The following is a 20430-nucleotide window of genomic DNA, read 5'->3' as shown; positions in this document are numbered from 1 at the left end:
TAAGCCCCAGGGCCATTAATTCCTAACATAGGCATTATTTAGAATGACATAAATGAAATGAAAAGGCATTTGTTTGCAAACTATTTATTTCACTTTTTATACATATGTCAGTGCATCTAAATATTAGATAGGGGTATTTACATAGTATTTGTGGGAATGAAATCTGTATATTAAATTGACATAGTTCTTAATGTTTTTCTGCAAAAAGTGGTAGGTTTCATTTATTTGTAGAAATAATATAATTGGAGAAATCACCTTTATCTTTTGTTTTGATGTGGTAGGAAAATTGTTTTACTTCAAGTACAAGTGGTATTTTAAATATTTCAAAACAGATTCTAGTTGGGTCATTTTAGGACATTTGACCTGTCTTTCAGATAGCTTTTAGCTTTATCTAAACAATAATGAATCCGTATATACTAGAGTGGGTAGGTTTTAGGGACGCAGTTCCCAAATTTGTCCGATTGCCCTAATTCTCTTAGGCAAATCCTTCAAGTATGGATGTGTCATGGTTAATAAAAATTTCCTTTTATTATAAAACAGATAAATTTTAGTCTTGGGAATATTCCAACTCTTGGTTACACACACACTGACAATTTACTATGATTTCATGGAGATTTCAGATTGTGATAGGGCTGAAAACTGAAACTTGTGTTTTAAGTAGATTTTGAGAAATGATGAAAACTTCTTTATTTCTATTTAGAAATGTTTAATGCATTATTTCTCAATTTAAATTTGGTTTTCCATTTTCCCCCCACTGTTATCCAATTCTGTGCTTAAAATGCCACCTGATCCTAAATCTGGAGTTGTCTCTATTAAATTGTAAATGAGCAGTTAAAAAAAATTAAAAAAAACACGAAGCTTTAGATGCGATAAAGCTTTAGTCCTTCCTCAGTGTATCTGAGCCTGGGTGATAGTTGGCATTATTAGGTTGCCAAAGCTTAAACACTGCTCTTACAGCCGTTCCCGAGTTAGTGCCAGCACAGACCAGCTTAAGGTTATTCAGGTTCTTCTGGTCCAATTTTGATCTTCCAGGCTTCTGTTTTCCCCTTCTGCTGCCTCCTTTTTTTTTTTTTCTTGGTTATTTAATTTATTGCTTGTGAGCTTTTCATTAAGGAGTGAGCCAGTAGGCCGTCAGTTTATTCACGTTGCAGCTGCTATTCAAGGTTTAAAAGAAAGAAAATTCTGAAAACTTAAAGGAGTGCATTGAAAATGATCTTTCAGTCCAATTAACAGAACTCTTTTCCTCTGTTTGGGGTGTCTGTGTTTAAATTCTGTGTCTAAAACAAAATACTTTTATCAATAGGTTCCCTTTCTTTTTTTAATAAGTCAACCTTGTAACTATCTATTAATTAAAACAACTCTATAATACATGAAAAAAAATCACATTTATAACCTGTGTAATATTGTAAAGTATAATGCTTGTGGTTCAGACTGTTATTATCTGGTCTAGCTATCAAATTACAATATACCTTATAATTTAGACTTAGTTGGGAAAATTAGAAAACAAAATTAGAAACAGTGCCAGGAATAGAAAAGCAGTTTCGTGAGATTTGTTTTCCTCCAAATAATAAATTCATGATATACTGTGAATGAGCAAGTAGAAATTTACATCTAGAACAATTTTTTTAAACAACCCCGCCCACACACATACACACACATAAGATAATATAACCACATCAGTGAAAGTTTGCAAGACAGAGTAATATATCAGCCATAATATAATCACCCTCTATATATTTTGTAGATTTTAAGAACAAACAATTTTTCCTTGAGAGTAAAGCTTTGTGTCCCTGTGTGTTGAAGATGGCTTTGGTCAGTCTGTATTTATGTTTTTCTTCAATTCTTCTAGAATGCAGAGCCAAGCCAGATGCAGATTCCAAAAGAAACGGTAAGAGCTTTGTCTTTTGCAGGATGCAGAGATGTTGGAAAGATAAATTGAACTAACTTCTTACTAATTAATTATGAAGTTATTTGTCCTCTTTTCTTGGCTCATAATAGATCCTAATATACAAAGATTTATTAAATCCCAAAGTGGTCTTACCTTAAGTGACTTATTGCTACTACCCCAAATGAAGAATATTTTGTGATTATTTTTGATCAGACAGGGATAAAAAAGAGACATTAAAGACTTTCCTATTCACCTGCATATTAAGAGGGAGCAAAATTGGTGAGCTTAGTAGTTTAACATCTATCTATCTATCTATATATATATAGACTTCATGAGTTGTGAAGTACTGTAAGTGGCTACAAAAATGAAAAAATGAAAAAAGAAAACAATTCAGGCACAGAAAAAATAGGGAGGGCTAAAAGAACAATAAAAATGTATCATAAACATGAAAAATAAAATATCAGCAATTAGACTAAACATATTGTCATAATAACTTATATTTAATAAGTTATTTATTATCAGTTATTATAGTGTATTTTAAGGGGCTAATTCTCCTAACCGAAGTAAGTTTTCACAGCTTAGATTAAAAAGCAAAAAATACGTGTTTAGAAGATAAATCCTAATACAGGCTGAAAATAAAGGAATAAGTTGAGTACTAACAGGTGGTACTAACATAATGAAAGTAAGGATTGCCATATCAGTCTCTGAACTTATCTTCTTTTTTGTGTGGGTGCATTGCATGGGGTAAAAAGAGAGGGTGTTTTATATTGACACATGATATCATCCAGTAGAAATTCCAACAGTCAGGATCTTTTATATATTAAACAGCACAGCACAAACACATGTCATTCCCAAACCTTTGTGAGTAAAATGAAAATTTAGCAAAACCATATCCATGGTGGGTTATGCTAATACATATTTTTCCAAAATTTGGCATGTTAGATAGACAGATAAAGTAAGAATATGAAGAACTTGAATAACATGATTAACACTAATAACAGCATTACATAATTTAATTTTTCTTGACACATTCATAACCAGACAACTTTGAACCTAATAAACAAACAAAATGTTATTTTCAAATATTCCATCATTACAGAAATGGATGAATAATCAGACCTCAGAGGAAAATCAGTAAACAACCTTGAGAACATTACACATTCATAAGTACAGGTTGTAGGAAATTCACAGCCTTCATTTTTTACCCATTAAATCAATAGGTCTGTGATAGTTAATCAGAATCACAATAGTATTTGTGTGTGTGTGTGTTTGGTGTGGTGTGGTGGCGGGTATGTTGAGAGGTGAGGGGAAATTGGACAAGTTGATTCTGAAGAGTCAAGTGGGGCACAAGAATGATTTATTTTAAAAGACAATAATGATAGCAAAATGTACTTTAAAGCTAAAATACTTAAAATAGCATGATGTTGTTATAGGAACAGACAAGTAGATCATTGAAACACATTGATGATGTAAGCAGTCCCAGTGTTTACGTGTGTGTGCATGTTTGTTAAAGGAGACATTTCAAAATAGCGGTAAAGAGTGGTTTGTTTAGTGTTTAGAACAATTGGCCATTCACTTTAAAAAGTTAGATTCCTTTTTCTCACTATACACCAAAATAAATCCCAGTTAATTATGAAATTAAACCTAAAAACATACCAAAAAGTATTGAGAAAATATGTGAAAATTTTCTCTGTTAACTTTGGAAAGTAAATGCTTGTCCCAGCATGACAAAGCCAAAATGTCCTAAGAGAGTAGATTGATAGATTTGTTTATATATATTAAAAACCTTTCAGAGCAATAACCACACCATGAAAGAGTTGCAAGATAAATGCTAAAGGCATTTTGCAACGTGATCCTTGGGTGAAGAACCACTCTTTGGTGTTTGGAATCTTAATATCATAGAACTTTTTCGGAAAAGCGAATGATTTCACACATAAACTACATCTGTTTATGCATAAGATGATCTGAGATGGAAAATGATGATATAAGCAGTAAAGATAGGTGTGTTCTTTCAAAACATTTAGTCAGTCCTTGTGAGGAGATTGAAGATTAGCTCTGAAGTTTTCAATCGCTAACGGGAGGAAGCAGCTTTGGCTTTAAATGTGGTATTCCGTTGAGAATGTCTAGGTTTGTTCTGCTCCACTTCTCATCCACAAGCTTTTTATGTTCTTGATAGCATGCCAGAGCAAATGACAATTCAGTCACCTTAACAAAAGAGATGATGTATGTGTATGTGTGTCTGACTTGCAATTTCAAATGGGAATTTTTTTCTGATAAGGGTTTTCCAAGCTAAGTTAAAGAAAGTACAGTTTTTTTGTTTGTTTGTTTTTGTTTTTGTCTAAATGTTTTCTTTTCGTTTTCTTGTTCTTCCTTTTCTCTCTCACATCTGGGCCTCTCTTTCTGCTCCTGCTAGGTGATACCATTTTGGGCTGTTAAAGGCTTCATGTTAAAATTATAATTTAAAAATTGAATTCCAGGATCTCTGCTTCTCTCTGTCTTTTGATGGCAAATCATTAAATTTATTCAAGTCGCAAAATTCTCTGATATTACTTAAACTTTCCGTGATTGTAAGCACTTTGAGAATGGAATGTCCTCAAACTCAATTAGTTTGTTTGTTAGTTGATTATCACAATGACTCCCAGAACTGATTAAGTCCGAGAAATTTTAAAAAAGGTCACTTAGGTAGATGAGTAGGGCTGTACCAATAGTTGGTAGACCTTTTAAATATCTGAGATGCAGGTTTCTTGTACTTCTTCTAAATATTGTATTAATTAGTGAGAGTGGGCAACTAGAAACCCTACTGAGTTTTAGGTTATCTATCCATTCAAAATTGGACAAAAAGCCGAATTATTTAGCAGAGGCTCAGGTTCACTTATTCCATGTCCTGAACAAACTCCTTTGCCTTTGAAAAGTTTATTCACTTGATAGTTTATTCCTGTGGATGTCCAGGTTGGACAAGACAATACATGGGTGTATTAGTCAGGGTTCTCCAGAGAAACAGGACCAATGGGATGTGTAGATATATAGACAGAGATTTATTTTAAGGAATTGGTTTGTGTGATTATAAAGGCTGGAAAGTCCAAATCTGCAGTGTGGGCCAGCAGGCAAAGACCTAGCAGAGCCCATGGTGCAGATGAAGTCCAAACGCAGTCTGCCAGAGGATTCCCCTTTGCTCAGGAAGGCCTGTCTTTCTGTTCGGTTTTCTGATTGGATGAGGGCCAGTCACATTGTGGAGGGCAATCTGTTTTATTCAGAGTTCACAGATGTAAATGTTAATCTCATCCAAAAACACTTTCCAAGTGGACACCAAAGTAACCATCACAATGAAGCAGTGAATTTACCTACAGGCTATCAGGCCTTGACTTACCAAAGTGCCAGTTTCTTCTTTGGGCTTCAAAGAACTATGCAAACCTGCTTAGGAAGGCCCCCAAGAACTCTTTGGTAAGATCCATGTGAGAATATAATTGTACATAAAACATATTCAGAGCTACTGGATAGAAGTAGGGCTTTAGAAAATAATAGTGTTTAGAGATGATACTAGACCATACGGGTAAGACATAAAACATGCTTAAATGTCAAGAATTCAACATTCATTCTAAGAGTTAGTGAGATCTCCCTGTAGAAACTGCAAGGACACATTGAGGAGATTTGGGGATCCTCCCTGATGATCAGGAAGCATCTTGATAAGCTAACTTCAGACAGGTTATAATCTTGATTTGGAAATTTAATGAGCTAGTCAATAAGCATGGTCATAGACTTATTAAACTAATGGTTGTGGTATATCAAGTAAAGCCTACCATGTTGACCCCACTGTAAATTAAGAAAACAGTTGAAGGAATTAAGAAAACAGTCCCATTTACAATAGGATCAAGAAGAATAAAATACTTAGGAATAAATTTAACCAAGGAGATAAAAGACCTGCACACTGAATGCTGTAAGACATTGATGAAAGAAATTGAAAAAGACAAAAATAAATGGAAATATATTCCATACTCACAGATTGGAAGAATTAATATTGTTAAAATGTCCATATTACCCAAAGCCATCTACAGATTCAGTGCAATCCCTGTCAAAATGCTGATGGCATTTTTCACAGCAATAGGAAAAAAAACCCCTAAAATTCACTGAAACCATATTGAATCTATTGGATCTCTAATAGCCAAAACAATCTTAAGAAAGAACAAAACTTGGAGGCATCACAATTCCTGATTTGTCTATGTTACAAAGCTATAGTAATCAAAAGTTTGATACTGGCATAAAAACAGACATATAGAACAGAATAGAGAGCCCAGAAATAAACCCACATATATATGGTTAATTGATTTATGACAGAGAAGCCAAGAATATGCAATGGGGAAAGGGTAGTCTCTTCAATAAATGGTGATGGGAAAACTGGACTGTCACATGAAAAAGAATGAAGCTGGTCTTCTATTGTACACCGTGTACAAAAACCAACTCAAAATGGATTAAAGATTTGAATGTAAGACCCAAATCCATAAAACTCCTAGAAGAAAACATATGGGGTAAGCACATTGACGTTGGTCTTGGTGATGAATTTTTGGACTTGACTCCAAAAGTAAAAATAAACAAATTAGACTACATCAAATATAAAGACTTCTGCACAGCAAAGGAAACCAATGAAATGAAAAGACAACCTCTGGAATAGTAGAACATATTTACAAATCATATATCTGATAATGGGTTAATATCCAAAACATATAAAGAACTCACAACTCAATAGCAAAAAGATAAATAATCTGATTAGAAAATGGGCAGAAGAACTGAATAGACATTTTTCCAAAGAAGACATACTGATGGCCAACAGGTACATTAAAAGGTGCTCAACATCACTAATCCTCAGAGAAATGTAAATCAAAACCACAATGAGATATCACCTCACATCTATTAGAATGGTCATCAGAAGGACAGGAGGTAACAAGGTGTGAGGATGTGGAGAAAAGGGAACCCTTGTACGCTATTCGTGGGAATGTAAATTGGTGCAGCCACTGTGGGAAACAGTGTGGAGTTATCTCAAAAAATTAAAGATAAAACTACCATATGATCTAGCAATGCCACTTCTGGGTATTTATTCAGAGGAAAAGAAATCTGGATCTTGAAGAGATATCTGCACTCCTATGTTCATTGCAGCACTTTTTACAATAGCCAAGATGTGGAAACAACCTAAATGTCCACCAGTGGATGAATGGATAAAGAAGATGTATGTGTGTGTGTGTATATATATATATATATATATATATATATATATATATATATATATATGTGTGTGTGTGTGTGTGTGTGTGTGTGTATACACACACACACACATATATGTTATATGTATACATATATATATTGTATATCACTTATATGTGGAATCTAAAAAAGCCGAACTCATAGGAACAGAGACAAGAATGGTGGTAGTGAGGACCAGGAGAGTGAGGGAAAAAAGGAGATGTTGGGATTTTCCTGGTGGCGCAGTGGTTAAGAATCCACCTGCCAATGCGGGGGACATGGGTTCGAGCCCTGGTCTGGGAAGATCCCACATGCCACAGAGCAACTAAGCCTGTGCGCCACAACTACTGAGCCTGTGCTCTGGAGCCCACGTGCCAGAACTATTGAGCCCATGCACCTAGAGCCCGTGCTCCGCAACAAGAGAAGCCACCGCAATGAGAAGGCTGTGCACCACAACGAAGAGTAGCCCCTGCTCGCCACAACTAGAGAAAGCCCACAGGCAGCAACGAAGACCCAACGCAGCCAAAAATAAAATATAAATAAATAAATGTATTAAAAAAAAAGATGTTGGTCAAAGAGTATAAACTTCTAGTTATAAGACGAGTAAGTTCTGGGGATCTAATGTAGAGCATGGTGATTATAGTTAATAATACTGTGTTACATACTCAAAAGTTATTAGGAGAGTAGATCTTAAATGTTCTTGCCACAGAAAAGAAATGGTAGTTTTGTGGTGTGATGGAGGTGTATTAGCTAAGCTGTGATGGTAATCATTTTGCAATATATAAATGTACCAAATCAACACTCTGTGCACCCTAAATTTACAGTGTTGTATGTCAAATACACCTCAACAAAGCTGGGAAGAATAGTCAAATCAGACAAAGCAAATAGGGAGCCCCAAATGGGGGACTGAATTATGGGTTGTTACATCTTCATCCAAAACTTTGTATAAGTTATTTGGGATAAACTGATCATCAGACATTTCTTTAGGCCTATAATGTAAATTAATTTCAATATCCTAGGTAACGCAGATGAAAGAGTACAAAATTCTCTAATTTGAGTTTTTGTTGAAGATTTATACTGTCACACACTAATCATATGCTGACCTTAGTAGTTTGGTTTTGAGCATCAAATGTTGCTATTATCACAAAGAATTTTATAAAATGTGTTCTGTTGCTAGTGCTTTAAATACTCAAACTTATTTTAAAGTCATGATTCAGTGAAATACTTTTCAATTCAAATGACTCAAACTTAGTTTAAAACAATCTTATTCCAAGATTGGGATAGAATAATATTTTCATGATCTTACAAAAATAGTAATGATTTTATATAGTGAATCTCTATCAGTTTTTAGGGGATTCATTTGAAATTCCCTACTTCTACTATAATAAGTTAAGGATTTCCTAATGTTTAGTGTATTTTCCTTTGGGGAACATATCTTAGTTATTTTTTATTGTCCTCCTTTTGTTGTATAGTGGTAAAAATTAATATCTTTAAAATTTATTCTATGATTTTTTTTTGTTATTGAACTCAAGTTATTTTAAAGATTATGTTGGTAGTAATGTCTGTTTTTAAAATAAGAACTGTTTTAGATATAGCAGAACTATTCTGGATTAGTTAACTACGTGCAATGTTTATTCTAAAACATCATGCTGTCAGAAAAGTTTTAAGAATAGCCTAAGGAACTCCAGTATACCCTTCTCCCACATTCCCCAATTGTTAATATTTTACCACATTTGATATGTAAGTTTCTTCCATCCTCCCCTTTCCCTCCCTGTAATTTTTCCTCCTCTCCTTCCTACTATATAAGTTTTTTTCAGAATTGAGGTAAATTGTAGACATAACTCCCCTTTATCTGTAAATCTTTAGTGTGTGTATCCTAAGAACAAGGACATTTTCTTGTGTAACCATGTTTAGTTACCAAAGCCATGAAATTAACATTGACCTAACAGTGTTGTATTACCCGTTGTCTCAGTTAGTGTCCTTCATGGTGTGCCGATGTGAACGAATGAACGAATACATAAGAAACAAATCCTTGGGATCACACCTGGCATCTAGTTGTCATGCCTCTTTAGTCGTTTTTAATCTGGCACATTTCTTCAGTTTACCTTTGCTTTTCATTTTTGAAGAGCAAATTACTTTGAGAATGTCCCTCAGTTTGGGTTTGTGTGACATTTCTTTGATTGAGTAAGGATTTTTCTGGCTTCACATTACAGATGAACAACTGTACAAAACCTTTTTTTTTTTTTTTTCTCCTCAGAATTTGTAGCATCAAGCAAAACGTTTTAAAATTCTTTAAATGTTATTTATTTTACGTCTACTGTTTAAATCAGAAAAGAGCACAGTAAAGCCAGATGTGACATTTTAACTTTGCTAATAAGAATAATTAAAATATCAACACAAATATCATGCATAAACATTCATCTCACATATGGGATAAATTAAAATATATAGCTTAAACTGGAGGGTTATTCCTTTATGCAAAAAAATAAACGCGATAACTTCTCTATTTAAAAAAATCCTCCTCTTGATTAAAACCGTAAATGGTTGTTATCATTTGTCTGCTCTACCTACATATTATTTAATCTCTAGATATAGAATAAGTGTATTTTCTCTTTAACTTGTATGAAAATAGGTGTTAAGTGTGAGAATATGATGGCATAATTGCTTTCTAAGATCCATCATAAGGTTTTCCTTCCTAGCCCATCATCCCCATCCCAGCACTAATCTCTGCCCAACGATTATGTTTCGGCCACGTAATATAATCAACTTTTACTTCCTTGTTACCCATTTTGCAGATTAACTGCAGACTTAGAGTGGCCTATAGGCCAGCTGTCTCCCCTTAGCAATTGGGGCTTGTTTGGAGAGGAAGGAAAACTGGGCTTTAGTGCTGATCATTTGTGGCTGTTTTTCTGTCTCGCTGCAGATATGTGTGTATCTTTTCTGCTGTTCTGAGGATAGCGGGAAAGTAAATAGCTTTCATACTGCCCATGCAGTAGGTTCCCTGCTTCTAATATGCTTAGCAAAAATGCCCTGTTTTTCTGGACATTAGAAGGCAAAAATGCCAATGGAGTAATGGCCAAGGGAAAACATGACAGGTTGCACTGATAGAAAATCACTTGGGGTACATACATGTCTGTACATGAGGGACATAATGTGCACTTGAGTGACATTCATGTCCAAATGGCTTGAGGAGCAAGTTAAAGGGAAACAAAATATTTATCATGTTTCCTTAGAAAACTTGACTCAAGAAACGGTTGAGATAGTACAGAATCTGGATGGAGTAACAATCGAAGGTGATAGAAAATTAGCTTCTCCTTTATATCAGAATGAAGAGATCCCCATACTAGTAAGATTTTGGAAAATTTCTCTATAAAGTAGCCTTAAAAATGGTTTTTAAAGAGCAAATTTTTTTAAACATTTTGCTGCCAGAGAATTAAGTTCTCAAAGTTGGAATTAATTTCAGTCTTATGTCAAGAGCCAAATGGATTAATAATGCAATATCAAAGGAAAAGTACAATCTCTCACTTAAATGTTTTTAATGATAATAATGACTTAAGACTTGATAAGAAAGCTGAAAAAGAATATTATTCCCATCTGCAGTTTTCATAAGAAATGAAACTTTCCCATGGAGAATACAGTCTCCTTTAAGACAGGTTCAGAGCAGGGCACGTCAGGAAGTGACTCGAACTTGATTAAAATATTTCTTCATATATTCAGTCAGCTCCTTATCTTGATTTTTCAAGTAGAAGAAAAATGAGAATTTTAAGCCTTTGTAAGACATTATGGAAATGTCAAAATCAGTAAACGTTAAAAAGCCAAACAAGATATAAATCAGTAAGTGACAATTAAGAACCTTCCAGATTTGAGGCAAATAAACGTACTGAATGATCAGATCTAAATGTGCCCAGTTAAGGACTATCTTTGGTTTCTGTGTCTTTTCAAGTGCAACTTCCCCAGGAATATAAATACTGATTCTGATTCACAGAGTGAATTTTATCTTTCAGTTACTTCTGAATTTAAAGTAGGAGGGGCTGTAGTGTGTTTTGATACTATTTTGTATTTCAAACCTCAGAAACAGATTTTATATTGAAGTAGCTGTATTCATTCACACAAGGTCTTTATTTACTACTCTTGAATTGTTTTGAACCATATGGATGAAAATAAAATTTTAAGAGCAAAACAAGTATATAAAGATAATATAGTAAATATGATGTCAATAGTAAATATGTCATAGTAAATATGATGCATAGTAAATATGATGTCAATATTTTGATATGAGTATTTAATGTTTATTTCTCCCCAATCCATTGACTTTATTTGAGCTGTAATTATTCTCTAGGAATATTTTAAGTGTACAAAGGCTTTTATAATGGGCAGGTATAGGCTTTATTTTGATTTTGATACTGAAATGTATTTACTTTGTATAGTTATCATACTATCCCTCTGTATCTTTTCAAGTTGTTCTTTCTTTAATATTCTTTATTATATATATAGTTTTCCTGTTTTTAACATATTAGCGATTTTTTTTTTAAAACACACCTTGTCCTGGTAACTATGAGGCTATCTTTTGAGATGGCACAAAGAATGTTAACAATGAATATTAGTAAATTAGAAACTTAAAAAAAATCATATTATTATGGATTTGGAAATTTTAAAATAACATATCTTTTGTATTATGATAATCTTCAAAAAAAATCTCTTACCGATACACTCTGTACTTCCAAAAATTATTTCATCTAATTGAGATATCTGAGATTGCATGTTAAATCTCCAAATTATTATTAAAAATTAATATTAAAAATTATTTTATCATTATTATGTTAATTTTGATAATTATTAGAAAAATTTTTTAAATGTGTTGAGAGACAAAGAAAAAAACTGAAGTCTACCTACATTTCCATTGCTCTGCAATAGGCTTTCATGTGTGTAATTGAACATTCTTTAAAAGTGCAATCTTTAAAGGATGCGTTATATTCCAGCCTAATTATGTACCATTAGATGTTGAACCCTTAGATGTTGAACCATTCTTCAAGTGTAATTTGATACTTCCAGCTTGAATGAATAGGTGGATGCTGGAGAAATATTCCAAAATTACAAAAAGAGAAGGAGGAAAAGTTGTAGGACTAGATGAGGCATTTAGTTGTGATTCAAAGAGCTTGTGCCACGTGTCTGTTATGTGACATAAAATGAAATGCTGAATTTGATAAAGAATTCTGGCCTCATCTATTTGGAGATGGCCAGTGTAGAGCTGGGATCCCTGAAGAGGATTACAGAAGGCAGATGGCTTACTCTTCCGGTGTCCGACATTTTTATATGTCATCTCGCTGCCTTTCATCAGGTTATACTTGAAGCATTCATTTCCTCCCTGCTGTTTTAGGGGAGCTGAGCAAAAGTTCGTGTATCTCAAATGTGTCGGGTTCTGCAACAGTCTCCTTATGCACTCAATGGCTACAATTACGAAGCCAAAGCCGGCATATACAACTCTTTAATTAAACAATATTGCTTGAATAATATCCCCAGCTGTAGATGTATCATACAGTACTGTGGAAAAAAATTTCTCTAATGTTGTTTATCTCTACTTTGTCTCACAGATGTTGAAGGTTAAAACTCTCTAGTGACTCTCCGAAAATGAATACCGTTTTTTCTGCTGACTTTGTATCATCAGGATTTGTTACTGTTTGTGAATAAAATGATGCACCCTTAGTGAAAATTAAACTATTAATAACATTGAAAATTCCTAGCGAAAAACAAAGGGACAAATGAGTTATATTTATTTATTTTGATTTCCTGCTGTTACTGTTTTTCTCCTGTGGTTTAGAATATATAAACAGATTTTTTAAAAACCCACAAAAAACAAAAAAATAAACCAAAACTCTGTGTCTACATGACTTTAGTCCTTCTGCTACATTTTTTTCCCTATATTTCTCAGAATCTGGTTTAGGTTTGTTTCAATATTGAAACAAGTGCCACATAAAAATATTAGCAGCTGGTTCCAGGAATCATCTGGAGGGGGTGCAGATGCACTGTTATCATGGATCTTGTTGTGGAACTTTGGTGGAGATACTGTGCCTGTTATGATGAAAGAACTGCTCATTAGCAGTCCTTAAAAATAACAGAAAGAAACATTGGAATATAATGTGCAATTTTGTTTCCTGTTAGAAAGCAGAAGATGAGGATACTGTGCTCACACCCGATGGCACCAGGGAATTCCTGACGTTTGAAGTTCCGCTGAATGATTCAGGATCTGCTGGTCTTGGCGTCAGTGTCAAAGGTAACCGGTCAAAGGAGAACCACGCAGATTTAGGAATCTTCGTCAAGTCCATTATTAATGGAGGAGCAGCATCTAAAGTAAGCAAATGTCAACCTTATCAAGCTTATGCTCATTCACAAAAATGTTTAATTACAGCCCTGTTCGTATTTTGGAAACATGGAAGCGGTAGGGGCAGATTCTTTCCTCTACCCTCTTAGATTCGGTTTCTGTGGCCTGTGAATTAAACTGACAAAAGACAGGTTAACAGGAGAAAAAGTTTACAAATTTGATTGATGGGGGCTCCACAGGAAAAGTGAAAACCTAAAGAAGCGGTTAGACTTGGAAACTTATATACCATTTTAGCAAATGCTGATAAATTGTGGAGTAGGGATTAGACAAAGAAAGAGGGTTCGGACTTCCAGGTGTGGTAAATAGTGGGATGGTAAACGTATGAAGGAAACCGATGGTAGAAAAGGCTTATTTTGTAGGCTCATCTCAGTGCACCTCTCTCTCTGGTGGAGAGGGTCGTTCTCCCCTTCCAGGTTTTGGAGAAGAGAGGGGGCACCTTCACAAGGAGAACTTTATGCCTGTATTCAGCCAGAAGCAGGGAGGACAGAGTCCCCTTCCTGTGCCTGCCATTTCTCAGTTGCCTTCTGCTAAAATAATCCCCATGCCAAAGTGGCGTGTTTTGGGGTAGTGTATTCTGATACCCTGTAACACTTAAATGTTTTCTGTTTTCTTCCTAATACCCCATCCATGATCAAACAACTAGTGCAATCTCAGTGATCTCTCACTGAAAGGAGTTCATATCTTCGACTCCCCGTTTTTGGTCTCACAGAATTCACAGCCCATGGTCATTACAGTGAAATGGAGATTATCTCTGTAAAGACTTAGCTCAGGTTCTGGCACAGAGCTAACCTACTGGAAAGGTTACTCTCTTCCCCTCCCCTCTCCTCCCCTCCCATGGGTCACTTCTCCTGTTTCCCAGTCTAGAGAAAATTTCCTGGCTGTCTGTGAAGGGGGCACTTCTCTGCAATTGTCTAATAGCCTGGAGCTTTTGCATGTTGTAAATAACCTCTCTGGGTGTAAATAACCTCTCTGGGTGTCTCTGGAAGCAGGAAAGTAATCACTTTGTGTCCTATGAATTAGTATGCTATTTTGGTAAACAGATTATGATAATGACTTGATTTACAAATGTATAAATGATTGAAGTAGACACAGGCTGCAAAGGCTGCTTACACATTATTATGCTGGTGTTCAATTGGGCATAATCCATTAGTTATTAAAGCCCTTTTCTTTTTCTTTTTGCTTTGTTTTTATTTATTTATTTTTTTAACGAAAGGGAAAGCAGCTTCTTTTATCACAGACTATTTAATGGCACTTATTTTTACCTGCCTCCTTCCCAGGATGGGAGGCTTCGGGTGAACGATCAACTGATAGCAGTGAATGGAGAATCCCTGTTGGGCAAGACAAACCAGGATGCCATGGAAACCCTCCGGAGGTCCATGTCCACCGAAGGGAACAAGCGAGGAATGATCCAGCTCATTGTGGCGAGGAGAATAACCAAAGGCACCGAGGTAAAGAATGAGAAAGACAAAAGGCATCTGAAATGGTCGTAGGACCAAGTTCTTCCCTAACATTGGGCCAAGAATGGCAGGTCCAGGGGCTTTACCTTGAAAGACTCTCAATTATCTTTGCTGGCTAGAGTTTATTGTACTGTCAGTGGATTGTGATTTGTTTTCTTAATTCTGTGATCAAAATATCCCTAAGTGTGCAGTAATATTTCTGTTGCCACCTCAACAGATAACACTGGGACCTCGAAGGCACCTTTAGCTGGGTTCAAGAATCAGGGCTACGCTTGCCTGCTAAGAGCCCGCACTTTCTCTTCTGTTCAGCAGTGTTGAACCAGGAGGGAGAAACATTGAAGTGATTGCTTGTTCCCTTGCTTATCTAAAATGGGCGCCTCTTGTAAAGCCCCTCACAGGGCAGAGTCTGTTTCTCTTGTGACATTGTCAGAAGTGTAAGCCCCCCTTCCCACCCGCTGGCCCCCTTTCTCCTTCACCGTAGGCCTGAGTATTTTCCTCCGGAGGGGCTGCCTTTTCAGTGGTATCTCCTGCATAAAGCCGCAGTGGGTTCTGCACATGTGCTGCCGCCTGTAATTAGGCACGGGTGGGAAGGTTTCCTCTCCCAAAGGGTGTGAGCGTCTGTCTTCCCAAATAGTAAAAACATACCAAGTAGACTTGGATAGCGGGGCATTTGAGAATTTAAAGGGAATTATATACAGATTTGTTAATTAATATGAGACCCTGAAAAAAAGTTTTTTCAGAGAATTTTTATAAAGTGTGTGCCACCTCTAGGAAACAGGTGGGACCTGCTTGCTGAAAGTATCACGTTTGTTGTTTTTGTTTTTATTGATGCTCAACTCCTCACATTTTTAAATCAACTAAGAGAAAATGATTAGCAAATGGTACAAACCGGAAAGTATATCCAAACTGCTTAGGTGTTTTTCTTAATTTTAAAATCTGTGTTTAATATATGAAGCGAGCCATTGATGATGGCTCATCCGATCCCTTAATGCAGTAGGATTTTGCCACGTACCCCTGAGCTCAGTGGGTAGTCAGTGGAGAGGTGACCGAGTTTCGAAAGTTTATTGACCGTAGACTTATTTTTACACTTGTTTTTATTTTCCACATGGAGAGTGGCTTAATGCTAATTAACAAATTAGTTTCCACAACAACAAGAGAACAGTGTCACCTTAACTAAAATCCTCAGAGTGGAAAACTGTGGGAAGTAAAACATTTACTTTCTTATTATAAATATAAATGCTAATCCCTCAGAGTAGGCTACTGGATTGGCTTTCTTTTTTTTTTTTTTTTTTTTTTAATTTATTTATTTTTTTATTTCTGGCTGTGTTGGGTCTTTGTTTCTGTGCGAGGGCTTTCTCTAGTTGCGGCAAGCGGGGGCCTCTCACTATCGCGGCCTCTCTTGCTGCGGAGCACAGGCTCCAAACACGTACGCTCAGTAGTTGTGGCTCACGGGCCTAGTTGCTCCGTGGCATGTGAGATCTTCCCAGACCAGGGCTCGAACCCGTGTCCCCTGCATTGGCAGGCAGATTCTCAACCACTGCACCACCAGGGAAGCCCCTGGATTGGCTTTCTTGAATGATAATTTTTATTGGTTTCCAAATCATTAACTGATGTTTTTAATGTAAGTCCTCCAAAGAGCTATGTGAAAAATTCTCCACGGTAAGTTCACAAGACATATTGTTCTTTATTAGGTCTTTTTCAAAAATGGAATAATTTCATATACCCTAAGACTGTATGTATTCGTGTGACAGATGTTCATTGAGCATCTACTACATTCAGAAAATAAGTTAGATCCTGGGGATACGGTGGTGAATAAAGACAGATGGAGTTCCCTCTCTGGACGTTCTCCTGGACAACAGATCATATTCTTAGTCTCTTTAAAAACAAACTAAAATTTCTCAAAGTTTTCCTTTAGAGAGAAACATTGAAATGTCATAGGGGGACTTAAAATGTAAGACTCTTACTGAAGGGCAGCATCCTGAATCCAGACGTGTTTTTGTCTGGCTCAGGCGGTTCCCTCTTGTTCCCCTGACAAACCTGTACCAACCTGAAAATGTTTTGATAAAAGCACTGATTTGATCCCCTGTTGCCCTATAAAACACACGGAATTGGAATCCCACTGCAATATCTCTGTCTCATTCACTTCTGCATATGAATTTGTGTGAATGAAAATGATTTAAGTAAGGGAACAGAGGCAGTAATAGACTTTAATATTCACTATTCTTTATGGTATCATTTTCATACATTGCTGGTTATTACTATTTCTTAGGATAGAGTAAGCTTATAAAGCAATTATGTCAAAAAAAGTCTTATCACGAGTGCTGTGCTCTCTTTGTAATACCAGCGAAAAGCCTTTTGTACTGACAGGGTTTAACTAAAGAATTCTGTGAAGACAGAAGAGCTCATTTCAGCTTCCCATAAGTCTTAAGACATGACTTTGCTGCTGTTGTACTTATATATTACCCTTGGAAAAACATCTCCCTGAATTACTGGGAGGGTACGTGTAAATTATGTTACCGTAAATATTGATATAAGCATAGGGTGTCTTGTCACGGATGAACCTCAAGCCAGAATATTGTGCTGAGTTCTCTCCTCCTGGGTCCATCTGTCAGCCGTGTGGTCCAGCCTTTGACAATATCACAGAACTATATTTTACTAACTCATCTTTAAATCACGGGTTTGCATACTTATTTTCAAGCTAGAGAAGATGAAAATTTGCAGAAGCACATCTTTTGTGCTTTGTCACGTCTTCCCTTGCCCTCTTCTATATGTGGGAAGTGCTGTCTGTTATCTTAGTACGTTTTCTTCAAAATTGGCAACTCTCGGCACGAAGTATCATCTTCCCTTGCACTTCCCTGGTCTTTGTCCCCATACAGCACATTTGAGACATTTTCTAGAAGATGTTTCTCAGTCTCTTCCACTTGACTTCTCAGGAGTCTGTGAACACTGCCTCGTTCTTGAATCCTTTCCTGCCAGCTCTCCCCGTTTTCCTCCTGCTTCACTCTGGCCCTCTGTCTCCTTTAAGGCTGCTCTCTTCTGCCTGTTCCTCTTTTGCTTAGTGTTCCTCAAGGCGTTTTCTGGGCTGTGTCTTCTTCTGCACTTGCTCCCTGGGAGACCTTCTTTCCTTGGTCTTCAGGTACCACTTTCCTTATGATGAATCCCGTGGTCCTGTTTTCAGCTCAGGACTCTAGTTCCAGATCCCTCTGTCCAGCCACCCATGGAGATGTCCACTGGTATGTCTCCACTGGTATGCCTCTCAGGCATCTATGCTTTTTCCACCAAAACCCATTCCTCCCTCAGTTCTTCACCTACCTTGTCCTCCTTCCCTCTGAGATAGCTCCACTGTTTCTTTACTTGTAGAAGCTGGAAATCTGGGGTGGCTCTGACCTCTCAAATGCCTTTCCTGTCTCTATCGCCTCCTCCTCTGGAATCTTTCTCTCCTCCCTCACTCCTCTCCATCCCCCTGCCCTTACCCCATCCTCTCACCGGGCTCTCTGCTGCAGCTCCCTGAAGGATTTCTCTCTCAACCCGTTTTGTCTACACGGCAGTAAGGCACATCTTCTCACAAAACAAACTGATCGTGTCACTCCCGGCCGAAATCTCTTCGGGAGCTTTCCTTCCTTTCCAGGATGGGTGCCAGTCTCCATCACGTGGCCACTAGGATGTGCACAAACCAGCCCCTGTGTCCACCAGCCTGTCCCTTACACGACCTGAAATTTCTCAGTTGTCTGATGCTGCCTCTCACCTCTGGATTTTCCACATGAGTCAGTTCTGCTCCTTGTCCTAGCAAAGTCAGCCTTTAGATTTTAGTATCCTCTCTCCAAAGCCTTTCCGTAGCCCTGGGTACTCACCTTCAGGGAGCAGCTGTCACACCATCATGGTTCCTCTCTGGTTTTCTTTGGCGGGAACTGCAAATTCTGAGATGGCTGGGACCTTGTTCATCTCTCCATCACTGGGGTCCAACCCAAGGCTGACACCTAAACATGGACTGAGTGATGAGGGAAATAATCCCAGAGAGTCGAGCCTTTTTAGATGAAAAAGATTAACTTAGTTACTGTTAGACACTGAAGTTCTAACAAGGCAAGGTAACAGAATTAATATTTTGGCAGTGATTCTGGATTTCCTTCACTTTCCTTAGCTCTAATGCTCTTACTTAAGTATTTAAAAATATTCCGTAAGCAGTAATTGTTTCTTTAAAAAAGAGAGAGAAAAGAAATGGCTTTCCTTTGTTTTGTGCTCCTGAAGGATGGATGAACTTTTTTGGCATCTTTTCCATTGGAAAGAATACATAAAGCAAGAGGCAGAAACATTGGTATCATTGCAAAGGACAAATTTGTTGAGGACTTTGAAGGAGAACTTTGGGAAATGGGTATTGAAAATCACCTGTGTAGGAGAATTATGATAATTCTAAATGTTCCAAGGAAATTAGTATTGGTAGGAATTACTGCAATTGAACCTAGTTTGCAGTCATTTCATTATATCTTTGTTAGACATGATTTCATATAAAGCCTGCCTTGGTACCAATAGAGAATAAGACCAGGTAAGTTTTGTCTTAGCCCCCATGCTGAGGAATTTAGTCATCAAGGACTACTTTTTTTTTTTTTAAGAAGAAATAAAACTTTTTATTTCCAGATAACATGATTTCTACGTAAAAATTCCTAAGGAATCTACAAGGCAATTTAGAACACGTAAGTGAATTTAGCAAGATCATAGGACAGTAGGCCAATGGACAAAATCCATTTTATTTGTATGTACTAGGAATAGACAATTTGACAGTAAAATAAAAATCAATATCATGTACCATAATATCAAAAATCATAAAATACTTAGGGATAAATTTAACAACACAGGTAATCTCTGTACTCGTAATTCTATAAAACGTCACTGAAAAATTAAAATAGACCTAAATTAGTGGAGTGATATATGATTAGCAGACTCAGTATCATTGAAGTATCAGTTCTCTCAGTTTGGCCTATTGATTTAATAAACTCTTATTAATCATCCCAGCAGCAATTTTTATAGCAATGGACAAACTGATTACCAATTGGGGTTATTAATTTTTATATTATTTATTATTAGTGTTATTATTAATATTATTTAATTTATATGAAAATCTAGAACTGGAAAAGCTATTCTAGGATGAAAATATCATTGGTTGCTTTTGGGCGGGTTGGGATTGAGTGGGAAATAATAGGAAGGAATTTAATGAGGTGATGGCAATGCCCTTTATCCAGAGACGGGTGTACGTTACATGGGTTTATCAATTTGTCAAAACTCACTGAACTGACCAAGGACTACTTTAAAATGAATTCTGTCTCTACGTTTAATTCTCTTAGAAAGCTACATTAGAATAGGAAGGGGCCTAAGGTATCGTTTACGATTCTCTTTGTTTTATATATGAAGAAATAAATACAGAGAAGTCAAATGAGGTGCTTAATGGCTGCAAGGCCAAGGTAGTGGCAGAGTAATTTAGA

The 20430-nt window shown here is 36.4% G+C and overlaps 1 protein-coding gene across 15 annotated transcripts in view; it reads left to right on the top strand.

The window, feature by feature from the left end:
* The window catches only part of PARD3 (par-3 family cell polarity regulator), a 629285-nt gene that overhangs the window by 364367 nt on the left and 244488 nt on the right, over positions 1-20430 (top strand). For all 15 annotated transcript variants that reach the window (XM_036842192.1, XM_036842191.1, XM_036842188.1 and 12 more), the window contains 3 exons: positions 1850-1888; positions 13280-13468; positions 14777-14947. In XM_036842192.1, the coding sequence (XP_036698087.1) occupies positions 1850-1888; positions 13280-13468; positions 14777-14947 (399 nt within the window). The remainder of the gene's footprint in view (positions 1-1849; positions 1889-13279; positions 13469-14776; positions 14948-20430) is intronic.

Source organism: Balaenoptera musculus, chromosome 2 (assembly GCF_009873245.2).
Source record: "Balaenoptera musculus isolate JJ_BM4_2016_0621 chromosome 2, mBalMus1.pri.v3, whole genome shotgun sequence".
In the NCBI taxonomy this organism is placed as follows: Eukaryota; Metazoa; Chordata; class Mammalia; order Artiodactyla; family Balaenopteridae; genus Balaenoptera; species Balaenoptera musculus.
Note: the sequence above shows the minus strand (reverse complement) of the source record. Positions and strands in the feature narration are given on the sequence as shown.